The 15,858-nt window shown below is 40.8% G+C and overlaps 1 protein-coding gene across 1 annotated transcript in view; it reads left to right on the top strand.

Moving 5' to 3' along the window:
- MYOF (myoferlin) overlaps window positions 1-15,858 on the top strand; it is a 159,253-nt gene that overhangs the window by 87,999 nt on the left and 55,396 nt on the right. The window contains exons 22-28 of the mRNA XM_004607526.2: window positions 161-267; window positions 3,057-3,249; window positions 4,481-4,636; window positions 7,274-7,405; window positions 9,203-9,366; window positions 12,253-12,367; window positions 14,018-14,123. Coding sequence (XP_004607583.2) covers window positions 161-267; window positions 3,057-3,249; window positions 4,481-4,636; window positions 7,274-7,405; window positions 9,203-9,366; window positions 12,253-12,367; window positions 14,018-14,123 — 973 coding nt within the window. The remainder of the gene's footprint in view (window positions 1-160; window positions 268-3,056; window positions 3,250-4,480; window positions 4,637-7,273; window positions 7,406-9,202; window positions 9,367-12,252; window positions 12,368-14,017; window positions 14,124-15,858) is intronic.

Genomic DNA, 15,858 nt, shown 5'->3' on the forward strand with positions numbered 1-15,858 from the left:
TGTTATTCACTTGAAAGAGATGAATAGATTGGTATTGTCTTATAGTCCGTTTTAGGTTTTGTTGCTCCATCTTTGCTCTGTTTTTTACTTTCTGAATACATAAAATATTTATATATTTAAAACAATCACCAGTTATTTTCTCTCTTTTCCAATTCTTCAGCAATCAAATATAGAGGCCTTAAAATCAGGGATTCAAGGAAAGATTCCTGCAAACCAGTTGGCTGAAATGCGGTTGAAGCTGATTGATGACATTATAGAAGATACAAGGTAGAGTGATCTCAAAATTCCTAGCCAGATTCTCTCTTAAACTCTAAGAACCATAAGTTCCTCTAGAACTGTTTCTAGTCTTTACCCTAAAAGTGAATCTGAATTACTCAGGTTTCTTGAAAGATCCTGAGAGAGGCAGAAGAGATAGTTCAATGGCCTGAGCACGTACTTTCACACAAGAGGCTTGGCTTGATCCTGGCACCACTAGGAGCAACCCACAAGCACAGAGCTGAAAGTAGCTCCCAAGTGTTGCCCAGGTATGGCCAGAAAACAAAACAAAACCAAAAGCCCTCACTGAAAGGAATTTTTTTTACCACTATGGAAGAGCCTGGCAAGCTCCCCATGGCATATTTGATACAGTAACAATAACAGGTCTCATTCCCCTGACCCTGAAAAGAGCCTCCAATCGTTGGGGAAAACGAGTAAGGAGAGGCTGCTAAAATCTCAGGGCTGGGATGAATGGAGACATTACTGGCGCCCGCTCCAGTAACTTGATGAACAATGGGATGACAGTGATACCACCAGAAAAATCTCTACTTTCTGATTTGGAAACAGGGCCCAGCACAGGCTAGGACAAGGGGGAATATTTCTGCTCCCCTCTAATCTGTATGCCCATGCTGAAAAAGGTGACTTCTTATTCCTCCAGGGAATGGGATCTGGGGTGGAGCACTGATTTTGCCATTCAGAATTCCTAATTCACTCTTTTGCAAACAGTCTTTTTATTTAGTCTTTTGCTGACTGCCTTATGAGGACTGTGGCCAAGCCAATTTTACGTAAAGCCCAAAGACCAGATTTCGAAGCTTTTATAGGTGTGACCTGGGCAAACAGCTCAGTTCTCTTGGTGTTTGGAAATCAAAGAAGGAAATGACTCATTCCAAACTAATTTTGAATATTGCCTAATAAAGCAGTGGATGGGGAAGTCTCTAAGAAAAACACAATGAATACTTCTTTCAAGCAGCAAAAATCAGGGCCACTCCTAGGCAAATGTTTGTAGTAATCTCCCTGTCTTCTTGTGCCTCCTAGTGGCTTAGGAAGGTAATTGAAGGTGATTGAAATACTGCTAAGTGCTTGTTAAATTTAAGTAAATGAATTGGGTCATCTCTTCACATCTCATTTTATAGATGGGAAAACAGAGGCTTATGGAGGTGAAATGCCGCCTCCTAGTGGTTAAATGAGTTTTTCCAGTATGCCTCATCTTCCTGCTCCATTTTTAAGAGACAACTTGTTTATTGAAAGCCTTGTGTGTGACTTTTGAATGAATATCTTCCTCATATCTTTGCCTCCAGGAATCATTGTGGGAAATGATCTTTTCACATGCAATGCCCTAATTATGCTACATCCAGACAGAAAATTTTGGTTATACCTTTCATCTAGAAAATGTCTGAATTTTAGTTTGCTAAGCAACATAAGTATACTTGGAATTTTTTAAATACTTGAATGAATGTGAATTTTTTAAATTTATTAAAGAACTGTGATTTACAACATTATTGAGAAGTGAGTGTTAGACATATAATGTCCCAGTCCCACTACCAGTGTCAGCTTCTTTCCACCAGTGTTCCCAAGTTCCCTCCTGCCCCTCCCAACTTGCCACCTTGACTTTGCCATTCAGAATTGTTAATTCATGATCACTCTTTTGGTGATTTTTTAAAACACATATTAAAGTTTGGTGATTATAGTTTGGTTCTCGTATTTTTAGTGCTGTTGAGTCAGTTATTACTCTTTTCATATTTAGAGTTTTGAACCACTCCCAATGATACTCAGGGCTTACTCCTGGCTCTGTGCTCAGGGATCATTTCTAGAGTATGTTGGGGTACCATGTAGGGTGCCAGGGATCAAATCCATGTTGACTGAATGCAAGACAAGTACACTGCCCGTTATACTATCTCTTAGGCCCCTAGATGTGAAAAAATGTTTTAAAGACAAATTGGGATCTTTTTAACTTCACATTATAAGACACTGATATTTAAGGGAAGATGTGTTATGATTTCCTTCTGTTTTAAAGGATAAATGAAATTCAAGCAAATGGAAATTTTATGTAGTAAGTGTCAGGGAGAACTTCCTGTACCTGTTGACAACTTTACCTGTGACCCATCAGCTATTCCAAGAGAGGAAAACCTTGGTAGAAGAAAGATAAATCGGGCCCCAGTTCAGCTGTTGTAAACTTTTCACTTTAAATGGGAGCTTAGCTTTTACAAGTGCTTCCTAACCTTTTGGAGGCAGTGGTCCTAGTTAAATTTTTAATAAGATGACAACTATGATGGCGTCAGAGAGACAACTCCAAAATCTGTGTTCATCATTATGTCAACACAGGATTACATTTTCTTTCCAAGTTTTAGGGACTCAGAGGCTTCCTAAAATATCACCCACAAAGCAGTGAGAAGTGTATTACCCCTATATTAAAATCTTTGGTTCTAAATAATCTCCAATCTTCTCTTTTATTTCATTTGAATGATTGTACAAAGCAAAAGAAAGAAAGATTTGTTTTTTAGTAAGATGATTTTTTCCCAAATGCCGCTATTGTTTCCCCTGCTTTCCAATGACTCCTTGAATATTAAAAACTAAGGAATTGCTTGGGAATTTTTATCCCCACACAATCATCTTGGAAGTTAGAAGTCTGCCTGGCAGGTCTGTGCTGACAATGCCAGATACACTCAGCCTCAACTTAGGAAACACCAGGCTTTTGGAGTTTTGTGCAACTGGTGTAGACAGCAAGATGGATCAATCTTAAGTAGTGTTGGCAGTTCCGAAGCCCAAAGATCTATTTCTAAACTTGTTTATTTTTTTTTCAGACGCCCGTTGCCTGTCCCAGAAGGAACATCTAATGTCACAGTTCTTGATACTCAGATACAAAAGCTGCGATTAAGAGCTCTAGATCAGATACAAGAAGCAGCAGTGAGAATGAGGTCTGAGGTCACAGACTTGAAATCCACTTTGGTGGAAATTGAAGACTGGCATGAAAAATTATTGCAATTGACTGAAGAGGTAGGACTTTACAGGACATGAAAATGGGGAGGCAATGTAACTCACTGGTAGTGCACTTGCCCTCTATGTGAAAGACCGTGGATTTGATTCCTGGCACTGTAAAAATAAATCAACTTCACTTGTTAAGGAGGAGCACAGGCACCCTTAGAACAGCACAAAGGAGAGAAATGGTGGTAGGAAGATCTAGAACATTATTTGGAATATTAAGCAGATGTGATGAATGATGAAATTGAAGTAGAGGGCAGGGGATGCTAATGGATGATTGACATGAATGTCATTGAAGTCAGGGCACAAGAACAATTTTTAATGAATGGTTCTGGAAAGGCTAGCAAAGCAAACAAACCATTATCATAATATATGCCAGATTATTTCAAATACAGTGATCTAATAGAGCTAAAGTAGTAGAGAATTAATATCTGACCTCAAGCTAGGATTGGGAATATCCAGCTTTGAATCCTGGATTCATCTGGTATAACTTTGAGCAGGATGTTTGATTTCTCTAAGCTTCAGTTTTCTCCATGGAGATGAATGTAGTCAGCATTATTGTGTCAAGATAAAAGAAGATGGTGAGCTTAAATGGATCTAAGTGAGTGCTGGGTATGTCTGTCATTATAAGACCCCTTCTCCTGCCCTTCAGAGACTGGAGAAGGGTAGAAATATAGATGTGAGTAGACAGTCATTTGAAACATATACTTGATTGCAGCTGATTTTTATTTCCTACTTTCTGTATTTGTGTACTTCAACAGTGTTCTATAATGAACTAATATCCACCTTTAGAATCCAATATAAAGATCTTTAAAACAAAAACAAATTTGGTATTTCAAATTTGTCAAACATGTGATTGTAAGATAGAGGTTCTGTCTTACAATCAAGCCCTTGTGAAATATATGAAGTTGTAATCTAATTACTATCAATGGATTTCTTCAAATAATGGGACAAGATAAAAGGAGACATTTCCTCAAATATCTGTCAGAGTCCAGAGAGTAAGTAGATCTTTGGGTAGGTGAAATATCTCCCTACACACACTCACACAGTTTATCTGTTCCCTTTGATCAACCACAGCCTGCCTCTGGGCCCTGAGAGCTCAGTATAGTCCTAGATCCTATGTTAGGATGTTAGGATAAAGTCTGGTCATAGGGTTTGTTGACTGCATGAAATTCTGAGGGTCTCCAGCACCTCTGCATTAGACTAACTCTAGCATTGCTTCCTTTCCCATCCACCATGTGAGCAGCCTCAGAACAGTATGCCTGACATTATCATCTGGATGATCCGGGGCGAGAGAAGATTGGCTTACGCACGAATTCCTGCACATCAGGTTTTATATTCCACCACTGGCGAGAATGCATCAGGGAAGTACTGTGGGAAGACACAGACCATCTTTCTGAAGGTACGCCTTTATCACTGCATAATAGGAGATGCTTCAACATAGCCCCGTACTCCTGAGAAAGGACTGCTCTTTAAATATTTCATTATTGAATAGCTAGGGCTGTGATCAGTCTCAGCCTATTCTGGCTTCTTCAAGAGTGATAATTCTCACAGAGTGGCTTCAGATCTGCTGGTATTCAGTTAGGGACCTCCTTGAGAGGTCTTTGTGACACCTATGCTAACATGACATTGTGAATGCTTGGCTTTCTAACATGAATTCCCCCACATGTTGTTAAGGCACAGAGATGTCGGAAGCAATGCAATGCCTTCTTACCCCTCCCTTCCCGTGAGAGTTTGAGACCTAAGAAAAAAGAGATGGTAGTGGAGATGATTCATGGAATCAATTGCCCTCACCAAATGGTTTCTTAAATTGAAAACTTCTGAGTCTCGATACTATTGGGTGGGGTTCTGCCCCACTTTTGAATCATAAATCCTTTCAAGCACCTGGTGAGAGCTATCGCCCATGTTTCCAGAAGAATAAGTATCTTTCAAGAGTCCAATATTTGGGATATGATTCAGGAGATTCTTGGAACCCCTAAGTCCATCCTGGGACTCTAGATTGAAAAGGAATTTTGTGTGTGCACATCTAGCTCCAGTGGGGGCTGGGGCTTGAAAAAGAAATCTGAATAGCTCCCAATTGCGTCTTGGACTGCCCTTTCCCTGGCAACTCCAACTAAGCTCTTGAGGAAGAGGAATAAAAACAGAGAAGAGGAAAAGCAGTGAGGAGAGAGTTCTCTAAAACCAGGTGATAGCCGCCAACATTGCATAAATGTACTCATCACTCTTTAATCAGGAGGTGAAAATAGAACCAGAGTGATTATCTTCCTTCAAGTATCTCTTGGTGGAATCAATTTTACTTAAGATAGAACCACAATTATAATCGACCTCAGAAGTGGGTGGAAGCAAACTGATTAATAAATAACACTTCACAGCAGGTAGGATAGGTGGCAAAATGGTCTTCTTTGTATTGGGATTTATGACAGAGAATAAACAGCAAAATACTTTTGAGAATGTTTTGTGTATTTATTGAGTTTGTTAAAACTCATTATCTAGTTTAGGAAGTCATTTGATGCAGTGAGCTTTTTAGTTGATCTTGAGATTCTTTTATATTCCCAAAAAGAAAGAGAGAGCGCTTTTGTTTGTGTGTGTGTGCATCTATATTTACTGTCAAAGAAATTAATTTTAAAATAACTATAATTCATTTTCAAATAATAACAAAACCATTGTTGGTATAAATTGTATCTTTTTATAAAATATAATTATTTTCCTTTAAAAATCAGAGAACAGAGTGGCTCTGCTTTACATTTTTGCAAACCTTTTTACAGAAATATCATTGGATTTTGCTTCTACATTTATTCTAATGAAATAAGTTAAGCATCCAGGCTCCCTTAAAATTGTAGGGAAAAAAAGGCAAGAATATTTTCATGACATTTTCTGATAACTCATCTTGAATGCAATACCAAATTCAATAAGTAGTACCTTCTGAAAAATTAAATGCATTGTGGAAACTAAAACTACAGCAGTGGCCTTTCATTCTCTGCTATATTCAAATCTATGATTCTGTCTTATACGGTGAATTGCTCTCTTATCCAGGCATGCTTTTCTGACTCATAAATATTGGTTCACTGAGTTAATCATATCTTCCTCTAGTTACCACAATTTATAGTACAAAATTGGGAAAAGACTCCTACTTTGATATCAAACTATCAGAAAAGGCTTTATGTAGTGGGAAGTTCTCAAGTTCACCATGACCCATACAATTTTCTCTAAGTTCTTTCACTTGAAAATCTGATTATCAGTGTTGAATATTATCAATAATAGAGTTATTGCCCTCAAAATTAAAAGTTCATATTTTTATGTTCAAGAAAAATCTGTCCCATACCCACATCAGGATAACTGAATTTGACACTGATTCAAATTATTTTTAAAAAGTATTCCATTAAAGAAAGAAAAGAAAAGAAAAGAAAAAAAAAGAAAGTAACATCAGATCATAGCACAAACAACTGCACAAGTGCTCCAGATGTGAGTCAACCCTCATGGAAGTGCTTTGAATGTAACTCCCACCTCAACTCTCAAAATATTAAGAAGACACTGTACTCAAGGGCTATGCTTTACTACAATGCATCATTGTAACTGCTTCATCTGGGGAATTCTTGAACAAAACAGGTGTTTTTGCTTTCTTCACTGAGAGAGTGGGGTGGGAAATATAATTGTGCACTGTTGGTTCAGTTAGATGTTCAGTCTACCTACCTAGATTCCTGCTACACCATCTGGAGATTCCCACCCCCACCCCCTCCAGTATTGGACAGTGCAAAAGACGATTGACATCCTAGTCTTATGAGGAAAATAGTTTTGATCTTCTGAAACTCCTGAAAAATCCCTCAGGGGCACACAGGGGTCTCTGGATTGGCGAGCCACTGATTTCTTTGCTATTTTAATCTTTGCTGTAGGGTCATTTGGAAATATTTTAGCTGCACAAACATAAGATTAGACCGGTGAGAGCAATAATTAGATGTTCAGTCTGCCTTGGGCTTGAACTTAATGTCACAGCCCATGCTGTGCCCAGCACTCATGTGTCCCATTACTGTGCATTTCACAGTATCCACAGGAAAAAAGCAATGGACCAAGGGTGCCCGTGGAGTTGCGAGTGAACATCTGGCTGGGCTTAAGTGCTGTGGAGAAGAAGTTCAACAGCTTCGCAGAAGGCACATTCACTGTCTTTGCTGAAATGGTACATTCAACGGCATCTCCGGTTTTTCCTTCCTTTGGGTGTGGGGTGGGGATGGGCAATGAGGTTGGGTGGAGAACTTTTACTTTTCATCCTTTGGGAAACAATCACATTATCAGAAACAACCTCTCCCATCACTATGACCCCAAATCCCATCCAAGGAACTTTAACCTAAAGGATTAGATAGGGTCAGTTTTGGGACCCACCAACTGGATTCATACACAGCACCCCAGGAATGAGGCACTTGAGAGACACACTTTGATGGCACAGATTTTTTTCTCTAGAGGAAAACTTACATGGGTTTTTCCAGGAGGAAGAAAACACCGCCAGAAAACTTTATAAGCAATAGAGAACATTTGTAGAACCCTCTCAGAGTTTCACATCTACTTTGTAAATGAAAAGAGTTTCACATCTACTTTGAAATGAAAAATCTCATTATAGTAAACCAAATGAAAATAATTTTCACACATTTTATAGCTGAAAGCATGGCTATTTGAATTTTTGCAATGTATGTTTTTTAAAAATAAGGGTCACACCTGGCCGTGCTAGGGCCTAGGTGCATGGGCAGTCATAGCTCAGAGGCTGTTGGGGCCACACCTGGCAGTGCTTGAGGCCACCAGGACCATGCCCAGGTTTAAGGGGTCACCTTTCATATCCTAGGCTGATGCTCACCACTTGAGTAATCTCTTCCACCCACTCCTATATTATTTGAGGGGGATTGAAGAGGTGGACCATAGTCAGTAGTGCTCAGGGCTTACTCCTGGCTTTGTGCTCAAGGATCACTCCTGGTGGGACTCAGGGGACCATATATTTGGGACCATATAATCAGACCCAAGTTGGTCATGTGCATGGTAAGCACCATAGGCTCTGTGCTATCTCTTTGACCTTGTTGTGGTGGGGTTTTAGAGATGGAGTCACTCCTGAAAACTGACAGAGGAAAATCTAAGGATATCTCTTTCCATAGCCTCGTCCTGAGGCAGGTACTGAAGATGAATCAATGGATATAATTGATACATCATCAATTATAAGCTGTTTCTGTGGGAAATGTGTCTCACAAATAAATTTTTGAAACCTGCATGTTTGGGCTGAAGTGATAGTACAATAAGGCGTTTGCCTTGCACACAACCAACCCAAGTTTTATTCCCAGCATCCCATCCCACCAGAAGTGGTCCCTGAGTACAGAGTCAGGAGTAAGCGCTGAGCACCACCAGGTCTGGCCAAAAACAGAAACAGAAACCCCCGCACATTCATGAATTGAACATTTTTGTAGTATTTAAAAGGTTAGGTTCAGAGAATTGTTTGCGATTATTCAAAACAATAACAGAGTCAGGCATACAGCTTGAGCTGTGGCACACATACCTTGCATATGTGAGGCTTTGGGTTTGATTACTTGTACCACATAGCCCCAGAGTGCTGCCCAGTATGACCTGGGTCCCTACTCTCAGCACTGCTAGAGGGTCTCTCCATTCCTCTGCTCCCCACTAAAGTGACATTAATAGAAATACCTAACAACACATACGTCAGTCCTGACAAAGTGCTTTCACAATCCTTTGAGAATCAGACACACACTACTAAATAGGCGGTATTATTCCCAGTCGAAGACGGAAATGCTAAATCTTAGAAAGATGGCTGTTTTACCTAATCTTCCCAATCAGTAAGAGCCCAGATCAGTACTTTAAGAATGTAAACCTTTTTTACCCTCTGTCTTTGCTTAGCCTTTGTTTAAGATGGGCTTAAATTTTATAGGCTGGATTTATTTCTTGCTCTCTGATAAGGTTTCTTTCTCTACTTTTTGAATAGTATGAAAATCAAGCTATCATGTTTGGAAAGTGGGGCACATCTGGATTAGTGGGTCGGCACAAATTCTCCGATGTCACAGGAAAAATAAAGCTCAAGAAACAATTCTTTTTGCCTCCCAAAGGCTGGGAATGGGAAGGAGACTGGATAGTTGATCCCGAGAGAAGGTATGTTTTCCAGTTTCTAAGGAAATAATGATGGCAAGGAGAGCCTTTTCCTAATGAATTGCTTAATGAATCTTCCCCAGCACTGTTTTTGATAATATGCACATAATGGACTGGAGCATAGCACAGCAAGTAGGACATTTGCCTTGCACGTGGCTGGCCCGGGTTCGATTCTTCTGTCCCTCTCAGAGAGCCCAGCAAGCTACCAAGAGTATCCCACCCACAGGGCAGAGCCTGGCAAGCTACCCGTGGCGTATTTTATATGACAAAAACAGTAACAAGTCTCACAATGGAGACATTACTGGTGCCCGCTTGAGCAAACTGGTGAACAACAGGAAGACAGTGCTGCAGTGCTATGTTCATAATAATCGCTAAATAGGAATGAGTCTATTGAAATTCATAGATACATAGATCATTAGTGCCTTGTAGTATTAGGAAAGCAGCTGGTACTGACATTTACTGAAACCTTCTTATGGGTGAATGTGCCAAACACTGTGCTGAGCACCAAAACCATTCTCATTGAATTAGGTAGGACTCCAACCCTACAAGATAATGTTATAAATGTCATAAAGGGTAGCTGATATTTCTCGCAAAAGAACAAGCTTAACACAGTTTCACAAATACTGGCAGGAAACACAAGACTCCTGCGGCAGAGACAAAGGACTTTATTGCCCACAGAATACCCACATTTGCTATGTTCCTCTTCCCCTTGGTTTTCACAGAGTGACAAAAAAGCCCATCAAATGACACAGGTATCTAAGAGGACAGGGACACTGAGATTAGGGCTTCTGAATCTCTCACGGTGGGTGCTAAGCATGCTGGCTCAGACTCCACAGAGATATTATCTGGAGCTGGGGAGAGAGTACAGCGGGTAAGGTGCTATATGGGCTGGGGTTTGAACGGATATGAATTTGATTGCACGCAGCTGACTGAAGTTCAATCCCCAATACCACATATGGTTACCTGAGCACTTCCAGGAGTAATCCCTGAGCACAGAGTCAGGAGTAAGTCCTGAGCACCACTAGATGTAATCCAAAAAAACAAAAGAAAACAAAAAGACAGTATCTGTCTTCCAGGGAAGTGATTTCCCATATAAGCATTTTCAGAAATAGAGCATGCAACAAAGGTTTATGGGGCTCCTTTTCATAAATACAAGACTCAAAAAGAGTATTCTCCGGGCAAGTAATAGCATTATCTCTACTTACTGATGAGGAATTCAAAATGTAAAAGATGAACTAACTTGTCCAAAGTCACACAGGGTGTCAGTAGTATACATTTTGCCAGGTAATGACCCACATCTGTCTGGAACACACAAACCAGCAATCAACTATTATGCTGGAATGTCTGTGGAAAATAATAGAAGGTCCACCATAAATGTATGAACCAAACCAATTGTTTGATGTGCACATTGTCTCCCAAAACATTAATAAAAATGAAAGCTGAATAGAATCAGCATGAATTGGGGGAGGGGGAGCAACTGGGGGATGGGGCTACAAGCCTGAATCCCCTGTAGTTTGGGGAATGTTTATATATATTATATATATTTATATATATTTATATATAAAAATACCTGGTTTCCAAGTATTGCCCCAAGCCTCAGAATCAGAACTCTCTTTCCTCTCCACTTCATGACAACGTACTTCTGTTTGGAGGAAATGTGCCTAAGAAGCTGGATTTTAAGGCCCAAACTAGAGTTTTTTCCCTTTCCACACACCACCTCAGTCACATAGGCATTAGGAAAGGAGGGACAAGAGCGCACTGAATCTGGTATTAAGACCCAGTAATTGTTTCTGTTTGCCTGTAACTCAGAACCCCTTGCTCTGGATGTGGTTAGGGCTGCTAGTTTGGAGAAAGGAAATGAGATTTGAGTTGAAGAGAAGGAAGAACATGTTTGAGGATAGAGAAAGGAAAGAGGAATGGTACTTGAAGAAGAAGCATGTCAGAACTGGATAGGACCCCAGAGGTGGCAGCTCCATCTCCTGTTTTTCTCTGAGGCCCAGAGAAGTCACAGGCAAGCCCTGTTTATACAAATGGTCAAGACTGGTTTTTTGGATTTTTTTTTTAACTATTGTTTTTCCCCAGAGCTTGATTCTAGGGGAAGATACAGCAAGGGAACAGAGTAGAAATGTTAAAGGATAAAAGGGGCAGGGGAATGGTAAAAGAAAAAGAAACCTCATTTGAGTGAATACCTGGCAGAAGACTTAAAGCCAAAGTTGGAAGCAATATTCTTTCTTGCAGGGTTGGCAAAATAGTTGCTAATTCAAGAGGGAAATTGGCATGGCAGAGCACCAGAATTGGTTTCTTCAGAGCCCAAATGTAGTTTGGAATCATCAATGGCCTGGCTTGGCTGTCTACCTAGGAAGTCTCCAGAAAATTCTAACTCCTCCCTGCAGTGTGTGTTACGTAGACCCAGCAAGCCCCGAGTGAAATTTTCCACACTTGGCCTCCTAAGACAGTCTCTATTACATTTTTAAAAATAGGGGAGCGAGGGGAGACAACTCCCTGTTCGTTTGAACTCTTATCCAAGAGTTTTGCTGAGAAAAAGCCAAACAGTCCTGAACGGAATCAAAAATATGGAACATGAGGTCCCTCTAAGAAGCTGCCCACCACACTGTTTTCCCAGTCTCCACCCTAATTACTGAGCAGGAACAATCCTGCTAATTTGAGGAGTTCTCTATAATTTAGGTCTCATTGTTCCAGCAGGCCCTTTCTTCAAAGGAATGTCGAAAACTATTAGAACAAAAGAGGAGTTTGGAGTGGAGAACTCAAAGGGGTAAAGCAAGGAGGGAAGGGGGCCGTCCCCAGGGTATAGACGCTTCCCAATAGTTGGAAAGAGCTGGGATTGTGGGCTACCATTTCTCTTTGGGTAACACGAGCTTCCCCCCACAGTCTCCTGACTGAGGCAGATGCGGGTCACTCAGAGTTCACGGATGAAGTGTACCAGAATGAGAGTCGCTACCCCGGAGGCGAGTGGAAGCCAGCTGAGGACACGTACACAGATGCGGTGAGCGACCTCTTCCGAGATGCACTCTCACACCTTAATTCCGTGAGCCCAGGATGGGTGAACCCAGCAGCCCTCAGCCCCATCTCGTATTCTGAGCAGCCCTCAATGTATGTAAATACTAGCCACACCGGTGCTGAAGAAGAACTTCTGTGGAAAGGGCATTTAACTAGATAGGCAAATGGGCCTATTTAACTAGATGTTGGTACACGTTTGGGTTGTGTAATTTTTAAACAACTATTTATGATTTAGCCAATTGAAAAAGTCACAACACATCCCCTGCTCCTGTCTCTAAAACATTCAAACAGCAAATGAATAAATAAATAAATAAATAAATAAATAAATAAATAAATAAATAAAAGGAAAGGGAATTTTCCCTGATCCATATTCCACACCCTGGATATAACGATCACGATTCTGCTTCTGTACTCACACTAAACTCCCCCCCTCCTCACTTAGAATCATTGTATGCACAGTTCTGCAATTTATATTTTTCATAGGATTTACTTTGGACACTTTCTGATATCAATACATTCAGATCTCTAACTTCTGGAGAAATGCCTGCCAAGTTTTTAATATATGCACCCACTATAATTTATTTTACTGAACCTCTCCTTGTGGACTTTTGGTTCCCCTGCCTCAGTCTTTTGCTTTTATAAAGGGTGATACAGGAGACATCCTTATATGTAGTTTTAAAATTCATCTTTGAAAGTCTGTCTGTGGGAAAGGTCCCTGGATTGGCTTATTCACAGAATCAATTTATGTATAATAATTGGACAAAAAATGCTGAGCTACTTTCCATGAGTCGATTTAGACTCCTGTTTCCAATGGCTGTGTGAGAGGACTGTTTATATACTTCTACCCACTTTAACATCTTTGTCAATACACAAATATAGGATATCCTGTTATTCCCATTTTCTAATTCTTCAAAGTGTAGCTGAATATTTCTCCAAGGGTTAATTAACTTGGGGCTTTTTTCATAGCTATCAGTGTTAATGAATTTTAAGCAGTTTTAAGTCAATATGCAACATAAACTTCGCCCAGTCTTACATGAGGCAACTTCATTAGCATTACCCTGTACTTAAAAAACATGTTTTTCTAGCTTTATCCAGCTTAGATGGGCTCTTTCCAATATAACCTCTCATAAAGAAAGGTTACTATTAAGATATTTAAGCTGAAATGTGAAATTGCTAATATTTGACCATTTCTGATTTACAGGAGCAATTTCTCATGGTTTTGTCTAATGTATTCCCTCATAATGGAGCCAGAAGCATTCTGAACAACTAATTTCTATATGGGAATTGAACATAACTGAGAGGTTATGCTCAGTTCAAGCTGAGAGGTTGTTCTGAGCATGATGGATGTCTATGATGTTAGTTTACATATGTAAGGTCTGGGGGCTGGAGTGATAGCACAGCGGGTAGGGCGTTTGCCTTGCACGCGGCCGACCCGGGTTCTAATCCCAGCATCCCATATGGTCCCCTGAGCACCGCCAGGGGTAATTCCTGAGTGAAGAGCCAGGAGTAACTCCTGTGCATCGCCGGGTGTGACCCAAAAACCAAAAAAAAAAACAAAAAACAATACATATGTAAGGTCTGTATCTCACCTATTTAACACCATGTCTCAGTTTGTTTATTTATCTGATTTTTAAAGAACGGAGATAAAGCAGCAGCACCCGGGGAGTTTACGTGCCCTCCAGGTTGGGAATGGGAAGACGAAGCTTGGGTATATGACATAAATCGCGCAGTGGACGAGAAAGGTAACACTTTGGATCTGCTACCTGGGTGGGGGCTCTCTGTGAAGGTCTTTACCAGTCTGTTTCCTTGACAGGGAGGAGTCTTATGCCTGTAGGTCTGGGATAACCAGGTTACAAGGTGTTTCCTGTGAATTCAGATAAAAAATCTAAAGGACAAGCAAGTGAAGCAATAAGAGTCAAAGTTACAAGATGGCAGCGGCTGGAGGGTGGGGGGAGGCGGGCGGCGGGGGGGGCGGGAAGTGGTTCGGCTTCTAGAGCCCAGGGATTCATTAGAAGAATCAGAGATAGAGACTGGGGGATAGCACAGCAGTTAGGGTTAAATTCCTGGCCCCATATGGATCCCCAAGCATCGCCAGGTATTGCTCTGGAGGCCCTTGAATGTGGCTGGTGTGGTTCAAGAGGTAGCCAGCATTACTGGGGTGGTCCACGTATCCCCAGCACTGCAGAACCCCAGTAGCATCACATCTCAGGTCCTTGTACTGCTCTGCTGGCCCAGTTGGCCAAGAATCACTAGTGAGGCCTGCAGGCTACCTGACCACTGCTTGGGAGCCATTCCAGAACACCCATACCTCTTCACACACTCACACACTCTCACACATATGTGCACGCACACACACACACACACACACACATGCACACATGTGCACACACATATACAGAGGAAAAAATCTTGGAGAAAGATAAATTTTTTTCTCTCTTTTAATCTCATCCTGTTTCCTCTTTGGAAACAACATCTCAGAGCCCCTTTACCTCAGAAAGAAGGATAGTAAAGTAGTTTAAAAATAATCCTATTCAGCAATAAAGGAAATTATTGATATAGCTTTATAAATGATGTTTGTCTCTTTCTATGAATGGTAATTGAAGTTAAATGGATGTTAACACATGAAATTACTAAATGAGGAAATCTGATTTTTATTTTTCCTGAAAGGAATGCGTGGTGTACAGGAAGAACCTACACTGATCTAAAAGGTTTCAAGTGGATGATCTCAGCACCTTGGTAGACACACCGGGGCTTACGATAAAAGTTAGCATTGACTGAGCACAAACTATGTGGAGAACTTGGTCTTAGTTCTTTGACTGCATTATTTTGGTTATTTATTTGTTTTTCTTGGCAAAGCAAGATAGTTTTTGTTTGGGGGTTGTTTGTTTGATTTTGGGTCACATACCCGGCAGTGCTCAGGCGTGCCTCTGCACTCAGAAATCACTCCTGGCAGGTGTAGGAGACCATGTGGGATGCCAGGGATCAAACCGGAGTCAGCTGAATGCGAGTCAAGTGCTCTACCCATTGTACTGTCACTGTCTCCCAGAAGCAAGATAGTTTTTATTGAAATAACTTAAAATTTGTGAGGGAAGATAAAAAGATGAAGTACGTATTTAAGAGTGAACATGGGCTTCTCAAGAGTGGAAAAAGCAAGCAAAGAGACAGAGATAAGCAAGTGCAATCCATGTTCAAGGGGAAACCTGGGCTTGAAGAGCAAGACTTGGTAAATTGTTTTAAACCGTAGTGTCTTCTATACTGGGTAAATTGGTTTTCTAAATTGAACAAAGAATTTTATTTTTTATTTATTTATTTATTTGCTTTTTGGGTCACACCGGCGGTGCACAGGGGTCACTCCTGGCTCATGCACTCAGGAATTACCCCTGGTGGTGCTCAGGGGACCATATGGGATGCTGGATGCTGGGAATCAAACCTGGGTCAGCCGCATGCAAGGCAAATGCCCTAATCGCTGTGCTATTG

Source organism: Sorex araneus, chromosome 11 (genome assembly GCF_027595985.1).
Source record: "Sorex araneus isolate mSorAra2 chromosome 11, mSorAra2.pri, whole genome shotgun sequence".
NCBI lineage: Eukaryota > Metazoa > Chordata > Mammalia > Eulipotyphla > Soricidae > Sorex > Sorex araneus.